This window comes from Caloenas nicobarica, chromosome 4 (assembly GCF_036013445.1).
Source record: "Caloenas nicobarica isolate bCalNic1 chromosome 4, bCalNic1.hap1, whole genome shotgun sequence".
Taxonomy (NCBI): domain Eukaryota; kingdom Metazoa; phylum Chordata; class Aves; order Columbiformes; family Columbidae; genus Caloenas; species Caloenas nicobarica.
Window position 1 is genome coordinate 62,766,204 of NC_088248.1, and position 24,522 is coordinate 62,790,725.

At 40.9% G+C, this 24,522-nt stretch overlaps 1 protein-coding gene across 9 annotated transcripts in view; it reads left to right on the plus strand.

Annotated features, from left to right (window-relative positions):
• Positions 1–8,112: 8,112 nt before the first annotated feature.
• Positions 8,113–24,522, plus strand: part of LDB2 (LIM domain binding 2) — a 218,114-nt gene continuing 201,704 nt past the window's right edge. For all 9 annotated transcript variants that reach the window (XM_065633695.1, XM_065633697.1, XM_065633696.1 and 6 more), the window contains exon 1: positions 8,113–8,408. In XM_065633695.1, coding sequence (XP_065489767.1) covers positions 8,277–8,408 — 132 coding nt within the window. In that variant the 5' untranslated portion in view covers positions 8,113–8,276. The remainder of the gene's footprint in view (positions 8,409–24,522) is intronic.

Here is a 24,522-nt window from a genome sequence, read left to right on the forward strand (position 1 = left end):
ACATGGTAACATTTCAAAGTATAAAATTTTAATCAATAACATATACTTAAATTTCCAAGGCCAAATTAAAAATATATATATTGTATCTACAAAATATGCATATAGGTAACTGATTGCATTTTGCATGTACTGAGTGTGCAGTCTACGAGAGTGTAGAGAGTACCTGCAACGGTAACATCCAGAGTCTCAATGGATCATATTCAGCATGATAGCATGATTTCATTTCCTGGCAAATTTTGGCTTGCGTTTTGTAAGTGCAGAGGTTTAAGCTTAAAATCAAATCTTTATAAAGAATAGAAAATGAGTTAGAAACATGAAATAAAAGAGTCTAGAAAATTCTGTGTAGGAAATAATGTTTTCCAAAGTACATTTCTTTCCACTGTTGGTTGAGACTTGCTGTTAAAATAACTGAATAAATAAAAGAGTGGCCGTGCATGTTTTGTAGTAAGGCATAACTGTTGGTTCAAAGCAATGAAGTGAATGCAGCATAGGTTTTGGTGGGAGCTTGGCTCAGTTACGTGATGGCAGCCTAATGACAGGATAGAAATTGCTGTCAAATTAATCCCACTTCGGTATCAGGCAGAGAATTTCTCTGTGCATCATTCCTTCCCACACCAGTTTTCCTGTCTGGCCACCACTTAGCTTAGCATGTATGTCTGTGCTGTGCAAGATCCAAATACAAATCCATAAGCCATAATTTCCTGAGGTATAACTACATTTCTGCCACTGACTTCCTCAGTCATTCAGCTCTCCCTTACCTTCCCCACCTGTGAAATGGGTAGCGAAACCCATATGCAGAAAGTTGCACGTTTTTGTCACAGTGCTAATCACCACAGTGTTTCTGTGAATGTTTATAAAGTGCTTTGAAGACGAAAATTGCCAAAGAAGTGCTAGGGATGATTATTATAAGTTAATGAATAAATTTCAACATGTATTTGATTGCCAGGTAATTCAGAAGGGAATCACCAACCCTTCCCTCTCTTCGAGGAAGAAAAGTTGACAGTCAGCTAGTTGCTAATTAGCACTCAGCTGAAATGCCTCCAAAGCTGAGTGCTCCCAGTTGGGTCCTTTAAAAAGTATGCTTTCACCTAATTGAAATATGCTGAAAGTTGAGCAGTGGGTGAGGTGTGTAACAGGTAAATCGGTACGGTGGAGCTGGGTATGTAGAACAAATATCAAGCTTTTCCAGGCAGAGACTAGAACTTTGGGGGGAAATGCTAGCCAAGATGAGCATCTCTTTCTCATATTCACACATCTTTTCTCTTTCTGAGGTCCAGTTTGTAATCTGTCAAAGGCAGGTTATGCTGCCTTCTGTTTGTGTGGGCAAGTTAGGGAGGAAGCATCGCTTAAAGATTGTATTGAAGCCTGGTGTTGCTTATTTCTTACTGTATTGAGGAGTGGCTATAATGATTCTTGCTTCGGACTGAGACAGACTTTAGAAATTCACTTAATACCTTAGAGCTGAGTGACTGTGCCACATGCATTTAATTGACATTTAGCTTGTTTGTAAGGGAAAGCAGTGTATCAGACAGGGGCTTGGACTCTTCAGGTCCTTACCCTTTCTGCTGGCCTGTGTGGTTTTTTGCTGGAGGGTCAGTCTCCCAGACCATAGTCTGCTCCTACAGCCTCCCCCACCTTCTTTGGATTTTTCTTTTTGGCTGTCTGCCAGCGCTACAAACCGCAGCACCGTCTCCTCTGCTGCTGAAGGCTGTTTTCTTCCTCAGCTGCTGGGAGGTGGCTGCAAAAGGCAAACGACAGGAATTTCATCCCTTTCTTTTCCTGCTTGACTGCTCTGGATTCACCATCCTCAGCATCAACTCTTCAAGCTTTCTTCAGGGAAAGCATACTCAGCTAAACTTGTTGAGCACTTTGGGTGAAGAATCTCAGTTGCTTCTCATAGTACTTACCAGCATCAGCCTCCAGCAATAATCCACCCCAGACTTCAGCAGCATATATGGGGGCAGAGGAGAATTAAAACAAACAACCAAACCAACCAAAAAACCAACCAATCAACAACGCATACACACACACACAAAAACGTAAGGTGAGAAACCAACAACGCAGATATTTATAAATTATTCATGGAAAAGGACATCTGTACTCCAAAAGGGGCTACAGGTGGATATGGGTGATATCAAGGGAAACGGGAGAAATGGAGTGAACATGGAAGCAATGGGGAGATGGAACAAAACAAGACAGAAGTGTTCTTGAAGCTGTTGGATTCTAGAAAGCAGCCTTCATGATGTTCTCACATATGCAGCAAACCCAACGTATACAAAATCTCTCTGGTGTTTTTCTAGTCTGGCAGATGATCTCCTTCTGTCAACGGGCAGGTGTTCCTTGGTATCCGGAAGCTATTGTAACCCAGGAAAGCTCCTTTGGATATCAAGGGCTGAATATTTCACAGATGAGAGCTCATCCTCCCCTCCCAGCACTTCTCGGAGCTCTTTCCCTTGACAAGAGTCCTCTCTGGCATGGCCACCGTGTACTTTGTAGTTACAGTGCCCAGGCGTGATGCAGTGTAGGCGGATGCCTCTCAAGTATACTGTCCACTCGGTGCCACACCGAAGCTCAGTGAGGAGCAGAATGAAGTCCTTAAAGTACAATATAAATCCCTAGTGAGCTGAAGAGCCAGACCCCGCAGCTGAGAGCTCCTACAGACCAGTATTCCCCCTGCAGTAAGCACAAAGGGAGGACACTTAAAACACACTGCACATTGGCTTACTGTAGCTTAATTGGAGAGATGATAAGTCAGTTTGTCTGCTGTATGTCAGTATATTTAGAAGGCCCATCACTGTAACATCAAGATGGGATTTGCACCATTTCAGGTTTGTCTCATATTTTCTTCCCAGCTCTGTCTGCTGCAGGGGCTGTGCATATACTCTGTGGGTAGAGCAGGCAGACTGCTTGGGCAGAGATAGGCAGGATCCTCAAAGACTGCATCCAACTGAGCATTCATAAAGTTCTGAGACAAAATTTAATATCCATTTTGATACACAGTGGGTACAGTGCAGAACTAAAAAATATTTTAAATCCCTTTTGTGTTATCGTCTATTCAGAGGTACTTCTACTATCACTGGTGAGTGCTGGAGCTGTAACTATTAACATTAAATAGGTGAGGGGTATTCTTAGATTTGTCGTATGTATCAAATTATCATTATATGTAATTTATGCAAGGTAGGTTTGAGTTCACAAAAAGCCTAAGCATTTAAAAGATGTGAACCCTTCTTGCTGCACTGTAAACTCTGACACAGTAGTTTTGGTGGGCCCCACTTACTGATTTTTAAAAAAATCTTTCTGATAAAAATCATAATGTCATTTGTTAGTAACAGAAAAGGACAACTATCACAACTAAAAACAAAAAAAGTAACCTAAATGGAAAAAACCTGGAAGCGTATACTGAGCCCAGCAAACAATTTTTTATAATGGATTAACCAGATTTATTTCGTTTCCTGTTCACAAATTGCCTGTGAAAGGACAGTGTTTTCTGGAATATGTTTTTTATTTCAATATTTTAATATTTAATGCAAACAAATTACAGCTTCTAGATTTCTTATAAATTGCAAGCATCTGGGACACTCTATTCTATAGCTATAGAAATTAATGGCAGTATTCTGTTCTGAAACCTATCAAAATCCTGTGTTTCAGCTCAGCAATTGAGCGTATATTATAGATGATGGAGTGTTACTTGTGGTTCTTCATTGTTCATCCCACCTTTTGATATGCAATTTTCATTTAGTCACTCACAAGCATCCATATAAAACCAGTTTTGTTCTTTTACCTAATGTCACTTAATCAAAACTCTTCAATACTAGCTGGCTTTTGTATAAATAAAGGACAGTTTGACAAGGTAGTTTTGTTATTTTTTTCAAGAAATTCATGTTCACTTGAGTTTTCTCAAGAAATCTTTCAAGTACCTCTAGTTTTTAGCTCTTCATTTGCTATATATCTTTGACTAAGATCAGTTGCTCCTTTCCTGTCTCTTCAACAGCTACAAACCACCTTAAATGCATCCTTATAAACCTGATTGCTGACAGAGACTGAACAGTCAACACATACCAGGGATAAATACAGCAATTACACCTATTTACAGCCATATCTCTTTTCTGCATTATTATTATTACTAAGTGGTTATTAAAAATATTGCAACCTTCAGAGCTACTTCGATTGTCAGCTTGGCAAAGCGAGGATGGTGCCTCGGTTGTGCGTGGTCCTTTCGGCAGGGCTGTGTGCAGGGGCTGTGGATGCTGCTTGGTGGTGTGGAGTGGGAATGGGCTGTGCCAGGGGCTCCAGTAATTGTCACAACCAGAAGGCAGCACCTGAGTGACCATGTGTGAGAGCACAAACAGCAGAGAGAGATCAACAAACCACTCTGGTTCATCCCTTCTCGCCCCCGGGGTGAACTTTCCTGCAGGAAGTTCCTGCCGTTGGTTTTTGGTTCTTCTGTCATAATGCATCTCAGCTACTTGTAGGCACTGTGGTTTTCACACTGGTGGGTGCAGAGGAAGAGGACCTGCACCCTTCTGCTCCACCAAATCCACGCTTCTCCCTGAAATGAAGGGAAATCGTCTTCCAGAGCTGTCAGTGGAGACCTTGACTTACATGGGTCCTTCTGTTTCTGCCCAGGAGAGGGCAATCCAGCATCCGGACATCGGCCAGCTCAGCACACCACGTCTTGAGACTCTTTGGGGTCTTGGGGGCCTGTGTGGTTAGTGCCTGGCCAGAGGGGCACAAAACGTGGCTCTGCCTGCGCTGGTTGGGTCTGATGGCACAGCTCCCCTTCCTAAGTTGGGAATCACATCCCACGTCCCCTGGCTCCCTGCTCTGGTGTGCCATCTCCTTTCATGCCTGGGGGGCAGCACCCAGATAGGGGCCGGTGAGCCCACGTGGTGTGGGGGTTTGAGGACTGGGTGACCAAGGGGGTGTCACATTCTGTCTTTCCTGGGCTCTGAACGGTGGGTTATGGCTCTCCGCTTCGAGGCGCCGTGGTATTCGCGCATGCACACGCCCGAGTAAATGCAACTCTGCACACACTTTTTTCTCATCTGGTTGTAGCCGTGTGTATGCAGGCACAGGAATACACTCATTTTCAGATCTGGGAAGACCGGCTAGTCTCTCTTCCTCTCATTTTCCTCCACCTCTTTTTTTCCTCTGCTCACAGTAAACTCGTCTTCCAGATTAACGAATTTATTGACTGGCCTAAATCTTGGCCCAGATGTTTGCCTTTGACCCCAGAGCAGGTTTGGGTAGCAGATTGACGCCAGTGGCGTGGCAGTTTGGAGCAGCCCGGGCAGCGGAGCTGGCTGAATGCTCCCTACCCACCACTCCCAGAGAGCAGACAAAACTTTAAAGGCAGCAGATCCAAGTGGGAATCAAGATGACACTGTCAGGATCCCTGTAAACTTTATTTTCCTTTGATTCTGCCTTCTGTTTTGCTGTTCTGTGCATCATGCTGGTCTAGATGATAACAGGCAACTGGAAGTGCTGGTGGAGCCTGTAATTAGCAGGTTCCTACCCTGGGACTCAGTTCTTGCTGGTGGGCTGTAGGTGTGTGATAATTTGACAGTTAATCAATGGGAATTATTAAAATATCTGTGCATATTTTTGCTTTGCACTAGAGCCATACACAGAAGGTCTTATATGGGATGCGGGGGGAGTATCTGGGGTTCCAAATCATGAAAGCAAATCCTACTGCTCATTCACATACAGTACTCCAAGTTTGTCTTTTTTAAAAAAAAAATTTTAAAGCAACTCTTCTTTTCCCCCCACCCCAGACAAAATGAAAAATATTAATATTATGGGCATGTTTAACTTCTTGAAACAGTGAATTTTAGCTTAGTCAAGAAGTCCTTAAAACAGACATAGTTTTCAAGGTATGCAAAATTCCACCATTTTAGTTACAAAAAGTGGTGTGTCCCTTCTTGGGTAAATACGTTTTTATTTGGGCTTGCTTTGTAAACAACGTAAAATCCACAGTTTGGTGGGTTGATTTTTTTTTTTGACATTTATTTAAGTAAGTGGTACTTCAGCCATAAAAATTGTGTATATCAGTGCTGTAACTGTAATTTTTCTGGTCATTTTGATTTTAGGCTTTAAGTACCCTTGCTGGGATCTGTTAAGAGTACAAGGTAGATGAGAATTTTTCTCCCAGGTACATGGCCAAGTTTGAGGCTTCTCGTATGGCCAGTGAACACTGGCAGGGCACTGCACTGTCACTGCAGCACTGTTGAGCCAAACAATGTACATGCTATTTGTCAAACTCAGCACCTCCAGTGCTGGTACTGGAGTGACAGCGTAGCATTGCCACATAGCTGTGGAGCATTTAAAGAGGGACTCGAAATACCCCATGTATTATCTATCGGCTCTGTGTTTAGTGACAGAAGCTGTGGGAAATCTATGAAACAACTCAATACATCACTTCTTATGGAAACTTTTATTCCATAAAAGCATACATAAATAGTTTCGCTAAACAGTGACTGGTATGTCAAAGATAGATTGTGATCCAGATCAGTGGTCAGTAGAATAAAATGATGAACTTTCATATTTTATCCTGAAAATAGAACTCAGATTCTCCAGATTTAGCCAAATGCCAGCGAAAACCAGAATTTTTCAAATCTGTCTTATAGTTTTCCTACATTCAGTTGGATTTGAATTAATTTTTTGGCAGTGGGTGAAGCCATATCATGCTCAAATATTTTCCAGGACTATTACATAAATTTAGAAAATGTAATGGCGCGTGCCTTGATTTCCCCGTCTGTGAAATGGGTGATCCCGCAGTGATCCTGTGAACCCCCCAGCTGAGAACCGCTGTGAATGCAGCTGATTGTTATTCTTTTAATCATATTAGTTAACTAAATCTGTTCCTAGAGTTGGTCCATTTGCTTGAATGAATTTACATGAGAGATTAATTCAGCGCTGTTTATTGTTGTTTTTACATTTATTCAGTACTGTAAATAATGCCTGATACTTTACAGCTGTGTATAAAGACACAGTTTGTGCTTCAAGGGCTGTTTTGTACAGGCAATTTGAAGGCTCCCCTCTCAAACCTCGCACTTTCCCACGTAGGAGATGAGCCCATTTTGTTTCCTGTATATTTTGAGGACTTTTCATTCACGTGGTATCTGCTCCCTGCACTTTCCTGCAAGTACGATTCAACAGATAAAAGTTCATCCTTCATCTCCAGAGGATGATTGCCTTCCCTTTGCCCTCCCTTCCTCCCTCACATCACATCTCCCCCCCCCCAATTTTGGATACCTCTCGTTCGCGCTGTACTCTAACCGCTACTGGATTTGTGCACAGGAATGATCCTGAGAACAGCGACCCGTCTCCCACCTAGCTGCCGCCACCTTTGAGCCGGATAGCTGCTTTTAAAGCCACCCATGTGTTTATTTCTGACCCCCCGCCGACCGGGGTTGCCAGCAGTTATTCGGGGGTCTCGTTCTCCCACCCGGCTCTTTGTGTTTTTACATTTCTGTTATTAGCATTTCCCTGCTCTCCATTGTGTGAAGTGCGGTGGATGGAGGTTATTTCTTTGTGCAGGCTCCCCGGCCATCCCCGCTCTGGTGCAGCAGCAAGGCCGCCCTCCCTCCCGTCCCCCCAAACTATTGCTGCGAGGCGCAAACCCCCAAAAGGCACGGCCGGGGTGGCGAGCGGTGCCGAAGCCCGGGTCGCCCAGCGCCGCGGCTGGAGCGGGCAGAGCCGCTGAGGGAACCGTCTGGGAGCGGGAGAAGCGGCAGCCGGTGCCAGCGGCGGGGCTCGCCCGGCCTGTGTTTATGTATTTTGTAGTAACCACATTTCTGACATTACCCGAGCGTGCGGCTCGCAGAGGGTGATTGGCTCAGGCAGCTTTTAAACCACCTATATGCTAACGAGCCCGGCTGCCAGGTTCCTGAGGGGTCCTGGCTGGGAAAAATTAAACCCAAACCTCAGCCCTCTGTCAGGCGGAGAGGAAAAAAAAAAAAAAATTATTATATTTTTGAACTAGTCTAGAGCGCGGACAGGAAATGACCCCTCCAGAAACTGCTGCTTTAAAAAGGAGCGGCGGTGCCTGAAGCTCTCCAGCCCCTCTCTCTCTCCGGAGCCGGAGCGCTCCCGCTCCCCCCGCCCCCCCGGCTCCCGCTATAGAGGCTCCCACAGCAGTTCCAGGCAGTGCGTGCAGCCTGGATGTGTGTGCGAGTGCGCGCTGCTACTTTGTACTGTGAAGAACACACAGCCCATGTGCTCTGTATGGATGTTGATGATACTCTGTGTAGCTTGAATCTCTGCAAGCAGGCAAGATGTCCAGCACACCACATGACCCCTTCTATTCTTCTCCTTTTGGCCCATTTTATAGGAGACACACACCATACATGGTGCAACCAGAGTACCGAATATATGAAATGAACAAGAGGCTGCAGTCGCGGACGGAGGTAAGTCCCTCAGCCGTGTTTTCCTGTGCATGGACCGTGGTAGGTTTCAGCCCGAATTCCAGCTGAAGCGTCCCACTAGACAGTACAGTATATACAGGCATGAACCCTGATTAATTTCCTAGTTTAATTGGGTAATCCCTCATTATGTTTCCACGCAGAGCAACTCTTGGAGGGGATACCAGCTTAGGCTGAAATCTTGAAATTACAGTACAGCACTTCAGGATTGATTATAATGCTGGTCTCAGGAAATTTCTTTGCCTGAGTGTGTTGTTTGCTCAGGATCTGTCCTGTTGGCATTTGCAGCTGTAATATTGCAAGGTATTGCTTCAGCTTTTGCACAAAACTAATTCAGAAATGTTGCAGGTTTAGAAGGAGAGATGAACCTTTCTCTGGTTTTGTTTTGTAAAGTCGGTAAAATGAAAAATGAATGATAACAGAAAACAGGAGCAGAGTTTTAAAAACTTATTCCTAGACTGCGCTTAAAGAACACATGTTCAGGACGACCGACAAGAGAAATTCATGTTTACATTTAGAATGCAGTTGCTTTTAGTGAGAGAGATGATGGGTTCACGACTTTATCGTATAGCTGTCAAAAGTACCCAATAATGTAAACTACATTCACTGTTGGTTATGCTTTGTATAATCCGTTAGTGGTTTATACACTCTGGCTTCTACAGATCAGCCACTACCCAGAATATGCTGAATCGGAAGGGAAATACTTTTGTCACTTAAAGAAAAAAAATTGTGGAGGCTGCATCTTGTTATTTATGTGGTTAAATAAAGCACACTCCTTAGTCTGTTGAAGTGAAAAGTGTGTGGTCTGAATCAGGCTGCATTTCTGCCCATGTGTCTGTGTCTGTGCAGCAAACATTCTTGGTGCTGCAGTTTTTCCTAGTAGTTTACTAGTGGTGCCCTGAAAATACTTTTTAAAAGTATTAATCTTTTATAGTGAATGGCTTTATATAGAGGCAAATGTCTGCCGAAATCATGCCATGAAGCATGGTAAAGGACCTCAGATTGATCTGTTTGTCATGTTGTAATTCTTGAAGAGAGCATGAGGTTATAATAAAATAAAACATACATGCCTGAATTGTCAGCTATGCCATGGAGAATCTGTGACGTTTAATGTATATGATACAGCTAACGAGATGTGACCTGCTTTCTGATTGGGTAACCACGACGGGGTAACTGCTTTTCTAACACTGTTGTCACTGCTGGTCTTGAAACATTGCTGTGGAGTTATTGGTAAATACACTTTGTGCTGGCTGAAAACTCCAGGCAGCTCATTGCTACTAAAATCATGGCAACTGTTTCTCAGTTTTGCCCCAAGTTGTTGGCTGCAGAGGGTCAGTGCCATTTAGATAGAATAAGGGGGCTTTGGGGACTTATTTGTTACTGTTTATTTGTCAGTGTCTTGCAGCTCTGTTCCTTACATTCCCATATGTATTAACGTAATAATTTCTGGACTTTTTCAAGTGAAAAGAAGAAATATATATCATTAAGTGATTCCTTCAGGGTTTTATATACAACCTGCTCTGAAAAGCTGTCAGTGCTAATTTAGCCTTTTTACATACAATTTTAGTGGTACTTCTAATAACTGACCAGTTTCTGATTGCATCTCCTTTACAAATGTTACACTAGGAAAGTTTTTGAGGGAGTTGTGAAACAACTTCCCCCTCCTGCATTGCTGAGGTGTGCTGAGTGAGACTTCAGCGCATCTAATTGCAGTTTTTGCTGTGCACATTCACAGGGATTGTTGTGGGCAAAAAGAAATAACCTACTCCGCTTTGCTAGTAGTGCTATAGGTTTCAGCAGCATTTTACTTTGACAGACAGTGCTTAGTTAATGAAGGCCTTATGCTCCAGCATTTCTTTTATTTGCTCAGAGTAAAAATACTCTTGCCTGGTGATTGTTCAGTGTTTACATTCTGGTTCTGTTTTTTTTAATTTCTGAGCTCTGTGCTGTAAGCATTGTTGTTTGTTGAAATGCATTTTCTAGCTAGCTTCAGCTCATCTCATTCATCCTCCAATTAAAACACCTTCCTTAATTAAAAAAAAAAAAAAGTTTCCTGGGACACTGACAGTGGCTATGCGTAGACAGCCTGTAAAGAATCATGTTGGCTTCTGGGCCAGGTTGGGAGTGGAAGTTTCACATTAATTTTACGCACTTCCAAGCATGTTTGGTATTGGTAGCTGAAGGCTTCTGGAGCATGTATAACTAGCTCTGAATTTTTTCAATCCAGACCAATGGAGCCGTGTATGTCATGGGAGGAATGTTCTTGTGCTGTGGGTGAGACAGGCTTACTGCATGAACGTTTCTCTTCAGGCAGGCTTTGGAATAACGTAGGCACTGGTCTCTGAAGGAGGCTGCTTGTACTCTGTGAGCCCCAGGGGGTAGGTGAGCACAAGTAAAGCAGCTTAAGGGGAAAGGAATTACAAAGAAACTTTCCAAAAGACTGGGGGTAGCAAGCGGGCAGATTCCACTTGGACCCAACTTCTGTAGAGAGCCAGTGGCAAGTGAGGATGTGTTAAAAAATCAGAACCTACAGCTCTTATCCTAAATATACCCTTGGAAAGTCTCTGGGATTTTCCTGTTTTCCTACAAAAGAAACACGTTCTTAATAATCTTTTAGAGTCAGGCAGAGCAAAACGTACATAAGTTAATTAAGTTTTACAGCAGATGGATGGAGAGCCTATGAAAGGAGTATCTGTATGTCATGTCAATCCATTTTCTCCCCTCCATTTGTAAAGCCCACCTTTGTAGCAAATTCCTGTAGCTGCTCTCTGGAGCTTGCAGGTAGGTGAAAATGATTTAAAAAAAGCAGTGGGCTGGTAGAGACACCATTAGAGAATCCACCTGTAAATGCCATTTCTACTCCTGCTCCCCCAGCAGCAGAGTTCATAGGAAGCAGGAGTGTCCTCAAAGTGGCTTTGTGTGTGGGGACCCTCCCTGAGAAATCTGCTGCTTCCACTCTGGTTTGTGTCAGCGTTGGGTGGAAGGGAATAGTAGTTGGTGTGAAGGATGTGCTCAGTCTATTAAGCAGACAAGGTACTGACTGGTAAATAAAGGTCATTTAGATGCTGCATGGCTACTTTTGTTCTTGCTTTCTTTAGGAAGAAATAGTCATGAAAGTAAGGAATTAGCAACTCTAGCCTGTGCTAGATGTGCAAACTTTTGCTTTCCAAACTTCTTACGACTTTATGGGCTCCTCAGGCAGAACCTACCACTGCCTTTTTAAATTCAGGGTCAGTCTTAGGCGAAGAATTCCAATCACACCCAGGCAGGGGGTGGTTTTATGATGTAAGTACTGGCAAAAGTCCACCACCTAGCTAATTCTTATGTGATCTAAAGTAAGTTAGGGAGTCTGAATTACGAAGTAGCATACAGGAACACCTTGCCTTCCTTAAAAGTTGTTCAAAGAAATACAATCTGGTAATACCTTTTGCGAAATGGAAATTAATACGTGCTTTCTTAATAATACTTGGGGAGCATCTAGTGCCATTTTGTAATGCATCAACAATCCTGATTTCAAGAAGTAAAATTAATAATTCAATGTTTAATAATCTCTGGCAGATATAAGGATAAATCTTATTTACTTCTGTCATAGTTGATTAACTTTTTGGTTAACCAAAATGCAGCTGTTTCCTTGCTCCGTGTGTGGTTTTGAAGATTTCATTACCATTCACTCAAACTCAGTTTGTCTTAATTTTATATCTGTGTTAGTTTAACATTTCAAGAAAGCAATCCTGTTCAGGCATAATCAGCAGTTTCTAAAGTTCTAGGTAGCAATACACAACATAGGTAAATTAGCTTAAATATTTTCTCTGTTTTTCATAAAACTGTGTTTTAAAAAAAAGCCTTGTTTCCTCTTTGATGTTGTAAATCTTTTTCTGTTCTAATTTGCAATCATTTGAAATTGCTCACACTTAACCAAAAGGTGATTATATCTTGTATATAATTATTTTTCAGTAACATTACAGTGCACTGTGGATAGATCACTTAAAGTTGCTGACAGTTTAAAGTTTGAGCCATTGCTTTATTACCAATAATCACAGAAATGTATCAAGCCTTTCACTTGTTTATTTAGTCCGCTATATTTTTAGAACTTTTGTGTATCACAGTACATTAAATTCACCTGTATCTCTCTCTCACTACAAGAGATTATGCTTTACGTCATCATTATATGCAAAACACAGCTTTCCTTCTGGCTAAGAGAGCAGTGTTTTAAGGATGACTAGAGAACTTGATTAGTAGTGTATTTGTTTTAAAGGCAGTCAGCTTAATCAAGTCATATTAATCGCCTATTAAACTGTATAGTGAATTTAACAAAAGTAGAGATTTCATGATGGAAGAAAATGTAAAGAAAATTAAAAGGAAAATAAAGGAGGATGTTATGGTTATTTAAAAGCTACTAAATGAACTGGAAGCTTACACAGACATTCATACTCAACCAAATATTTAAAGCAAAGCAAATCAAAGCAAAACAAAATTTCTTCAGTTTAATGGAAGTCTCTTATTTTACTTCCTCACATTACTATCTGATGAAATAATATTTTCTTTTTCTTCCTGATGCATTTTAAATAGATTAGTCATAAAAATCTATGTTGTGACATCACATTTGTTCACATAGCAACTTAGTATCTCAAACAGATCTCTCATATTGTGTACATAAGTCTGAGTTTGTCCAATGAGTTTGTTTTTTTGAGGGGAAAACACATAAACTTCTGTCTCAAAGTGTTTTTGAGGAAATATTCTTTCACCCACAAGTATACTAATACTTAGCAATTCTAGGAACATGAGTAAAGTGTATTTATAAACCACGCTTTGCTGTTACTAAAAGGTCAGTTTTAAAAGAAAACTCTTTAACTCCTTTAGGCAGACACTAACTTCAGAATGGTTTCAAGGCTCTTTTTACTGGTTGTCTTTTATTTCATATAGTTCTTTTCATCCCTTTAAAAAATGTCAGTTGCAGCTGTTTTCAATTAAAATTGTTACAAACCAACAATTCTTATGAGGCTGAAGGAGAAAAAAAACTTCTACTTCCTTTCCATGGTGATCCTTAGCTTACAATAAGGGATGTCTTGCTGCCTTTTTTTTTTCCCTCCCTGAAGTTATAATAGATAATATAAACTGCATGCATAAGGAATAGGGAGCTTTTGGGAGCAGGGGCTGGTGGGAGGGAGAGTCAGCATGAAAGTATAAAAAGGGATCTCCTCTCCAAATCACTTCGATGCTTACTAGATTATTTTCTATAAAGAAACATTTTCAGCCTTTCCTTTTCTCTTTTTTTGATCTTTACCCTTTAAACTATAAATCCATGTAAAAAACCTTAAACTCAGTTTTTCTCTGATGTAAACAAGATTTGCTATGCAGATCCAGTCTCAAAAATAGAAGCCACTGGATGGTGAGAAGGAACAAAACAGAGATCATAACAAGGGCTCAGTCCTGTGCTCTTATTTAAGCTGGAGTTTTGCCTGCAGTAGGATTGCAAGATCAGATAAAAAAAGAAAAAAAAAATTGTTTTTGGTATATACACTTTCTTTGTTTACAGAATTGCTAGATTGCTAAACTCATTGCAATATTTTTAGCTGGACTCCTCACTTCAAATGGTATTTTTTTGTATCTTTTTGCCAAAAGTTGCATATCTGCTGTAAACAGGCATTCCAGCCATGCCGATACTTTGTTCGGTTGCTTCCTTCCCAACAAGAGCTTTCTTTCCTGCACTGTACTGTGTAAACAGGCCAGTGGACATCCTCAGTTTTGCTGGGCGCTTTTTTCCAAAAGTTGTTTCTGGGCTACTTGAAGCCTCAGAGGGTGATCCTGGCAGGAACGAGGTTGCCCCACAGTGACTGGTGATTAGTCTCCGAAAAAGACTGTTGTAGAGCAGGGCCTGGTGGCCAGGTCTCGATGGCCTTATTTATTAGGCTAAAAAGTAGTGAAAGAAACCTCCCTGAACCCCTGGGTATAATCTTCTCCCTAGGCTTGTGTCTTTTCCTCAGTACATTCTCTCTGTGTTTGGTCACTGTTGGAATTTCAGAGAGAAAGCCCTTTATGGTCAGAATACTCTTTCTGTTTCTGTTACCTTGTGGTGGACAGTCATACCCTTCTGAACTAAAGCCTATAAGCTGCTGATCTAAGCCAAATAGTATATTTAGTACTCCTGAGGTAATTGGGGATCACCTAGAACTACCCGCAGACCAAAAACCTCAGTATGAGAACTGATGCTTCTGGAGACAACTATGGCACTTTTGTGCCTTCTGAGGCTAGTGAAAAATCACCGACCTGGAAAAATGAGACCTTTGCAGAACTAAACGTGACTCAGGACTCAGTGGCTTCCTAAGCTTATCGCCTCTTCAGGATTCAAGAGTGTTGGTCGTGTAGAGTCTTTGCAAAGGCCATAAATTTTACAGGAGCAGGCTTTCTTCATGGACTTAGGTTGCCTTGGCACCACCTTGCTGTTTATACACCATTGTCAAGAAGACATAAGCATGATGAAGCTCCTGGCCAGGGTGGTGTTCCTGTCTGCATCATACAGGCTTGAAGCATAAGACCTGAGCACAACAGACTTCTTCTTTATGAACAACTCTGATAGCTACAGCCAAAATATAAGTATCAAACTAGAACTTCTCCCTAAGGTCTTTGTGTTGTCGATATTCACATCCAGATCCTTGGCCAGGACAGAATCACAAACTCACAACCGACACAGTGAAGCTGTAACTTGGCATAGGTTTCTAAATGTACTTAAAATCTACTGCCTGGTTGCTCACAAACTAAGTAATCAGGCCTTTGGATCCTTCCAAGTGATTAATAAATTAGAACACTGCTGTAATACCTGTCACACGTGATCTGCAATACCTGCTGATATCCATCTTCCTGATTCTAAGCCACAGAGTCAGCTTGCCAAGCCTAGTTAGCTGAGCAGAAACATTAAAATCTGTCTGTACCATTTGTATGTGTGTTTAAAAAGGGAAGGGGGAAATCCAATCTCTAGGTATAGTTTTGCTATCAGATTACTCACGTACAGCAGATTCAATATCTGTCCAGATCCCATCCATTTTACACAACTGCTACCTGCAGACTCTAGCATCTTTCATGACCCCGAAGAATTGCACAGGCTAGTTGGATGACCTTATCTATTCCATTCAGAGGACCAATGAAACATTATGTGTGTAAAAAAGTCATAAAATCATAGAATAGCAGGTTGGAAAATCACCATATTTGGAAACCCCTGATTAAGGCAGACCCAAGAATAGACCTAACCATAGATCAACTGTGCTTATTCTTCAAAAACTAAATGTCTGGGAAAAACACCAGTCCCTGTTTGAGTATTGTTGTGTGCAGTCTTGCATCACTTGTGCAGCACATTATTTTTTACTTTTCTTTTGGACTTTCAAACATTTGTGGGTTTTTTTGGTTTTTTTTCCTGACTGCATGTTTTTAATTGGTTATTTTCTAAAGTAGTAAATTGAGAAAATGATGATTTCCAGCACATTCCACATTTAAAGTATTTCATGTACCGTATTATGATTCTCGTTCCAGTTGTGTAGTTTTGCTTCAGCCATTAGCAGAAGATTGTATGAGAGGAAGAGTTACTATCTGTCCTGGAGCAGGTTACAAAGAGATTTCTGAAATATTAATGACCACATTATACAAAAAGAAATATTCCTAATCTTTAAATGCAGTAGTCGCACAGAGAGAGGAAAATACTCAGAAAACAAGAAAGTAAATAGAGTGAAACTTTTTAGTTTTGTTATTGTTTAGACTGAAGCACGGTCGCCATACTCCATCCCTCGGGAAGGCAGTCAGCAGCACCAGCACTCCTGGCCATCTCCTACGGACTAGAGATCCTCATCCTCCAGCTTCAGCTGACATTGGCAAGACAAACATGAAACCTGCTTTGCCACTAGGTTTGCAACCAGGATAGTAGTTTACAGTTGAACAAAGGGACTATGAAGTGCCACGCACCTAGGATGCTATGGTTTCTTCATGCGGTTTGCAAAAGTCTCACAAGTGGGTTATGCAGCAATGGAAGAAGACCTAGAAGTGTCTGTTCTACTCCATCCCCCCTATTCTGATAGTAACTTGCCTTTTCAAATCAGTGTCACCATCTTCCATAATTCTTGTATCCACTTCGAGTACCAAAATATTTTCATGTTACTCCATTTTGCATTACAATAATGTTATTGTGACTAGAAATTAAAAGAACTGCTGTAAAATAATTCCTTTGGAGCAAATGCAGATTCTTCTTGTTGAAGTTGTTCAGCATTCTGTGGGACCCTTCCTCCTTCTGGGACTTGGCCAGCCTTTCTCCACTTTTCTTCTTCACTGTACCAAGATGTTAAAACCAATGACAGGATATAGATTCTATATGGGCATTTGCAATCATACCACCAGCTGCAGTGGATGAAGGCAATACAATAGCTCTATCACTTCTACCTAGACTTAATCACTGGAGTATCAGTTAACCCTTAGGGTAATTAGGTAATAATGTTGTTGATGTGATTTGAAGTGTCATTTTAAGCAATTAGAAGTTCAGATATAATGTGCTGCAATTATGCATTATATAGCACGTCTATCCCTTTTACAGAGCAAAAATTACCATATGTTTTGTGGGAAGCTTGGCATTTTGCGCTGACTAGAGTTCTGCTTGTATTTACGAACAGAATGCCTGTAAACTGTGGTAATAACTCTTTGAAGGCCACACCTATGCACATTGCTGATTATGTTAAAAAGCATAGGCCCGTTTTAATGAATGTGTTGGCATGAATAATGGGACATGAAAAGCCATCACACTGGGTAAAGGTTCATTACCTGAGTGCAACAAATACTACACGCAAAATTTCCATGACTATTCACTTGAGTTTAACAGTAAATTTGCTTTGGCTATGCTTGTGCCTTTTATGCATTTCTGTGAATCTTTGATCAATGGAGTTTTATTCTTACAAATAATTGCAGAATGCAAATTTCATTTTGTTAAGCATTCTGGAAAGAAGTTGCTTATTTTATATGGGCTAAGCTGGGAGGCAGTGTTTCTTGTTTTGAGTTTCCAAAACCTCCCAGATAGAACCATGATACTTAGAAATTAAATACACCAGAGAAGAATCTCTGATTGCTTTGCAGTGAAGACTGACTGATGTATGAATGTAAAGCAAATTAATAACAAAGACTGGTGGCAATGGGAAAATTACAGGTCAGTAAATATGATGTATGTGCATTTTTTTTTTTTCATGGAACTGGGCACTGCTTACCATGCAGTTACTTTAGAAAAATGAAATAAGAAAAAAATGGTGAAAAAAAAATCAAAGCTTTGTGGCATTTTAAGCTTTAGATCCATCTGTCCTCATCCAGTCAAGGATGCAAAAGAGTAACATGACCATTCACAGCATATAGTCTTAGCAGACTATTACTCGCTTACAGCACACTGCTTGTTAGAAAGATGAGCAAAAATATGTCTTAAATTTGAATAATTAATGCATTCAAATAAATTTTTATTAATTCCTAGCAACGCTGAGTAGAACGAAGTGGAATTCATAAAATTTATTATTTGATGTGAATTATTAGCTCAGCTCTTTTCAGTACCTCTTAACACTCTGTCTGGGTTAATAATGCAAAGTAAAAAGATTGGTCAAGATGCCAGCTCACCAAGAACATCTGTTCTCTGATGGTCCTATAAGATTATTTAACACCCACATCAAGAGCATCCTGAAGCAACCAAGTTGCACCTTGACTGATTGTTTCATCCAAAGGGCTGCACTTCTAAATACCCAGTGTAGCCCAGACGTCCTCGTACAGAGCGGTGTTAGCACTGGAACGTAACCTGAAGCCACAACCTGCGTGTCTAGACTGACAAGAATCCTACCAGTTGAGCCACTGTGACACCTTGTGGCTTACGAAGCAACACAAGCATCTTTTAGAAAACTAACAGGTAAAATCCAGGAGTTAATGGGTGTTGATAAATGCCCTCTCACACAACTATTAACAGAAATCTCTTTGCTGGGTTACTTTACTATGTTTTTGAGATACAGTCAAATTAAGCAGTAGTGGGCTCATTTCTGTTCTAGTATGTATTTTGCTTATGTTACGTATTTTACTATGAAGCGTCATAACACGGGGCATCATGGCGCTAAGTCTGACCTGCTGCTGCTATCTCCAGCGCTGTGGTGTTTACTCATCATTGAGATCACATAAAGGAACATTGTTTTGGCTGTAGTACAGACTAAATATTTTATTTGTTTGCAACCATTAATTTGGTTGACCAAAAGAACACTTGAAGGGATTGAAGTCCTGTTTGGCTCTGAGTATATTCAAACAGAAGCAGGGTTAAAAGTAACTAGGATACATTAAGTCTTTAGTAATGGACACACAACTCTGTAAAACCCTGAATTTGGGGTTAAATAGATCAGTGTTTCAGCTGTGGATGATTCATTAACTATGATGAAGCTGTATTTTCCTAAGAAATTCTCAATACAGTTAAAATTGGGTCAATCATTCATGGAGCTGAGAAGCAACTCCGTACCTGTAAAGGCTCAGGACCCCACAGTACCTGACACTTGTCTCTTGATTGTCACTTGTTACATCTTCAAACAAGCACATCTGTGTTTCCTTCCATGATGGTCCTGAGCATTTGAGAGGAATTTCCTGTAAACTCGTGCATTATGTCCCATAACTGTTTCCTTGACACTATCGCTTTCAAAAACTGGGCTGAAATGGTTGCCTTTTCTTGTCAGATACTGACTTATTGCTGAGTACTCTCCCCTACAGTGCAAGGGGTCTATATCCCTCTGTTTTCCTTTATCTTCAGGTATGTCCACAGTGCTGTCAGTTAATACATAGACATACATGCCCAAACTTGCATTTAACTTGCTGGCGTGGGAAGCAGTAGCAGCATAGAGCTTCGGACGCGATCTACCTTATTTCATGCGTAAATATTTTGATCCTTTGCTGAGCTTTATGGTCTCAAAGTTAGGTGGCTACCGATGCTCATACACAACCCTCTCTTCGTAATGTGTACAATTACATTTGGGGCTGAGACCATCTTCTCTGTTCTTGTACCGTGCTAGCACCATGCTAGCTCAGTTGAATTCTGGTCTCTATCTGCAATCCATTTTTAATACTCTGCTGTGTATCATAACTAACTAAAGGCTAAAAGTAGATAATAGTATTTAAAATACTTTCAAACCCAAATTTAATATGTCATGCTCATTTTGATTTCACAAATCAAAATGTTTTAATTGGTGTTACATGTATTTATGCACTACAAAGAATGATCTGACTAGAAAATACCATCATACTGTAGGTATTGGAAGATGACTGTTTAATGTTATTAACACATTTCATTACTACTTAAATAATTCAGCACACCCATGGAAACCTACTGGTTTTGCCAAGAAAGTACAAATGTATTTTAAGGCAGCATTCTGCTGGTTGATTTGTACATCTGATATTATTATTAAATCTGTTATGTTTTTAGTGTGTTTCTTCAGTACTTTCACATCAATCAAAGAAGCTCATTCCAAATCCATTTTCTTTTAATAGTGCAAAGACTACCTTATCTTAAATTCCACAGGAAAAGTATATTCTTCTCAATGGGAACTGGTGCTGTGGAATATGTATCTTATTTCATGAGGATTTGGGGAGGGAATATTGTTAAGTCTTCTAATAAGTAAGTTTTTGTAATAAATAAGTAGAGATAAACCAAAGAGGTTGTTCTGGGGAAAAAAGGCAACACTTATTTTTTCTTTTATTGTTTGCACTCTACTGATTTAATTAGCCAGTGAGAACAGATCCACTTTGAATATTAAAAAGACAAAATCAACTTCCCCCTCCCCCGTCCCCACATCTGTTGCCTTTTGGAGACTTACAGTATCAAAACTAACCAGTGTCTAATGGATTTTGCTTTTTAACAGACATTGCCTGTATTTGCTTGCAAATAAACGAGGTGGTTATAAATATTTTATTCTGGTTCTGAGGCAAAGGTGCTGTTTAAATTGTAATTTTGAAAGAAACTGGGCTACCTCAAGCAAAACTAAAACTTTTTTGGTATTACACAAATGAAGGTAGTCACAGTCTTGATACATTTCTGAATGGTGATCTAATGGCAATATTTTAATGATTACCATATTAAAGAAACCTAAATCATTCTTGAGACTGCTTGAAGTTGGAAGGACTGGAGTCCTGTGCAGGGTTATGCATTGGTCAGGAGCAGGAGACTGTAGATGGATAAAACTACTGAAGTGATCTCTGCTCTATTTCATTGTGCTACTTCCTTCTGCTGTATCAGTTAGATGGACTGAATTTCAATAAGGAAGCGAAGCAGTTCGTTGCACCTCTGCTGGGTTAGGTCCATCCCTCCACATCTTCCTTATCACAGTCTAGAATATGAATATTAATGCCTCATCAAGATTGCAGCATTGCTGGACCAGGGGATCCTCGTCCTGCTCAGTGCCCATCCTATTTTGGGACCTTTCATCATCTGTGGGCCCCAGGATTCCCTTAGCTTTCTTTAACGCTGCATCTAAAGACAGTATAAAAAAAGGGTGGATTTTTTTCAGTTATTTTTTCTCACCATTTATATAGGCATATACGAGCTCTTTTATTAAAATATTTTTCCTGTTGAGAGGAAAGAACTCTCCCAATTTTGCTGAAGATAGCTTTTTAGAAACACAATTACCTATATAATTGTCAAGATTATCATTAGGAACTATATGAAACTATTAGGGCCATGGCGACTTGGATAAACCCACCTGGTGTGCAAATTTTGTCACCAGAATGGCTGCACTAAGCTTGAGAACACTGAGTGTGATTATAAGAGTGAACTGAGAAACATAAATTGAGAGTTCAGCCCAGCAGTCTTTCCCTTCCTTGGAGACTGATGGCACACAGATGCGTGATTGCAAATAACATAGTTTGTGGGCCAATGGTGCTGTTGTGATTTTTTTTAAAAAAAAAAAAAAAGAAAAGAATCTTCTTCTCTATCACAAGCATCCCAGGTTTGTTTCAGCCTGATCTTGTAACTGCAGCTGCTCAGACCATGCAAAGCTTTTCCGTTTATGTCAATGAAATGAACATTTGGCCCTGTATATGAGGTGCTCGAAGAAGGTGCAGAAGTTGGTTTGGAAAAATTTGTTTTGTGGAACCTACCTATTCTAATGGGTTTAGAAATTTTGGGTGACTTAGTTCTTAGAGATGAATTTGAGGCATCTCAAAAGGACTAGACGGTTGTATTCAGCTTTTAAGTGTTGCCCATAGTTGGCTATATGATAAAACCGCATGGTCTAGGGCTTAGATTATGTTTGCTCTCACCATTTCAGAAATGCCAAAGGTATAATAGAAAGCACGCTTAAGAGCAAACAGCATTCACTATTAAGGAATATTGTGTAGCTAAACAAATAACAGAAAGGGGGTGAAGTTTTTCTTAATCAGAAATTTAGCTGGAGAGAAGTGTATGGCACATAAATTAGCAGAATAGTGGGTAGATCTGGCAGACTATATGAAGTACATCATTTAGCTGAGCTTATCCACACACTCCTTGAAAGTGGACTCTGAAGCCTACATTGTTTGCTGTATTAATAAATACATTTTGCTAGATTTGTTATTAGGTTTATTCTTCATTTGTTTGGTTTTAATACCAATCAAAACCAAATCCCAGACGTTTGTAGTTAGTATTTTTCCACGTATTTCTCCAGCAGCTGCTAGCCTTGACTGCTTTACCGGGAAAGGGAAAGGAGATGATTAAATGAAATTCATAGCCTTTTAGTGTCTGCTCAGCCTGCGACTGGCAGCATTTGGGGTTTGTGGCTGCTGACCTGGCAGACTTACAGCATTTTTATGACATCAAGTGCACACATCATGGGTCTGTGCAAGCTAAATGCGGGCTTCAAACCCCCACCCGCCCCGGTTGCTTTCATTTAGGAGACTAGGGACTTCTCCCAGTAAAAATCAGAGCAAAAGAATCCAGCCTCTCATTACAGTTGAGAACTTGTGTGCTTGGCAGCATGGCCTCCGTTACTGGGCCCACCAGCTTTTTTCTAGACGTGCTTTCTGTATAGTGCTTTATTTGTTTGGTGTAGTAAACGATAACTTGCTGCTTTAGTAAGTGAAAAATGGATGCAGCTAGCAAAACTGACTTCTGCTAAAATAAATAGCAAATTCTTCATTAGCTTCAACAGCACCAGCACCGTATATCTACCTTAAAGTATGGATTCCTGCAGTTTGTTATTTATGTGAACCTTTGGAGTTCTTTTGCTAAGAAAATGAGATTGAAATAATTATCTCTACAAGGTTTTATATATGTTGACAAAATGTTACCGTCTGTTTCGTGCTCAGTTGCATTCAAAACCTGTGGGTGCATTTCAGGCCATAAAATATATTTACAAAATAACAGCTACTTGCATTCACAGTTGTCTCCCTTTCATCTACTTAATGATTTATTTATTTCTAAGAATTGCATTTGAAATTCCCAGACATCTAAACCTTTTTCAGCATCAAACTGACCACTGATCTTAAAATATCGTCTGCGTCAGCACCAACTCAATCATTGACAAGGGCTGGGGGAAATGAAACATCTGGGATCTATTAAGATTTTTATTTGTGCTTTTAAATATTGAAATGTGTATTGCTGCTTGCCTTTTACAGTTTGAGCATGAATGCATTAAAGAAAGCTCTCACAACACAAGAAGTTCATGGTAAAGTGATTTGGGCTAGAAGGCTGGGACCCTACCATGTAATTGTAGAGGAATCGCAAGGAAGGCGACAACTGTGGTGAAGATGGATTTATTTATTTATTGTGGTGATAGAAAGACTTTGCCAGGTTCTTCCCGAAGATAACAGACTCTTCAATTCTCTTGTGGCTTCTCATAGAAAATGTTTCATCATTGCATTTATCTGCTTTCTGTACACCGTGCTTTTGAGGTGCAACCTTGTTGGAGTCTTCAGTGAAAGTGTGATGGCCTGAAATTTTCTCACTACCACACTTTCAGATCATCCCCTACTTGCACTCTCATTGAAGGGCATAGTTTTTTATTATTACCTTGCCTTTGTAATCATGATTGTGGAGGGGGAAGGAGGCCAGTAGCCCCAGCCCCATCAGAAGTTGGCTGAGTTTCCACAGACTCTAATTCTCTCCAGCTCCCCTGCACTGCTCCGGAGCCCGTGGCGAGAGCAGGCGCAGGGCTAAAGCCTCTGATGTGCTCTGTCACCACAGTGCCCGGCAGATTGTAAATACATCGTTAAAGACGGATGTTTGGGCAACAGGAAATGCTGCTACTGGGCTCTTTTGAAGGTCGGTTAAGGAAAAGTCTGAGCCGGAGTGCTGTCAGCTTTCCCACAAGGTAGGGAACTGCCACGTCTGAATGAGGCAACTGTTGCGCTGGGGCCTAAATTTTCTGGACTGTCGCTTTGTAAATACACCTCTCTGCCTTGCTCCTCTTTCAGCCTATACATTTAATTTCTAAACTAAAGAATCGTGTAGGCTGGTCTTGCTGCAGACGGCCCTTTGGGGAGGAGAAGGCCCTGGAGGGTGCTGCTGCAGGAGCCTCCAGCAGGGCCGGTGCAGCATGGCCGCGCTGCCGGCGCCAGGCACCCGGGTCGGCAGCTGTCACAGCACCTGCGCTTCTCCTTCTCTAAAGAAAATGCTGAAGGAAAGGCTCGTGTTAGCTATCAGGAACCAACTGTGTCCTATTCTCTGTGGGACCAGTCACTAGAGGGGGTGAGATCTCATATATTAGGCATTTTGGAAGAAGATTGTAAATCCTATTTTTAGTGGCTGGCGGATAGAGGAGCTCGGTACCAGGTAGCAGTCTTTCAGCTGAGGCCAAGTCCCTTCCATCCCACAGAAACCCTTTGGTAAATTATATTTGGGATTTCCTCTGTGGCTTGCTGATTCTACTGAACACTCCGAACACAATATTTGGAAACAATTAGTTGGAAACCATGTCACGTTGGAGGAAGAAAAAGGAAAAAGAATGCACGCTTGCAGATCAGTGGTGCATTCAAGGTGCGCTTGCCATAGTCAGTTTTACCAAAATTTTCCATTCTTTACTTTTGGATTTAGTGAAATAGGAGAATAATACAGTTAATGGTGAAAGTTAGCTTTAGAAAGGGAAAGGTTTTCAGA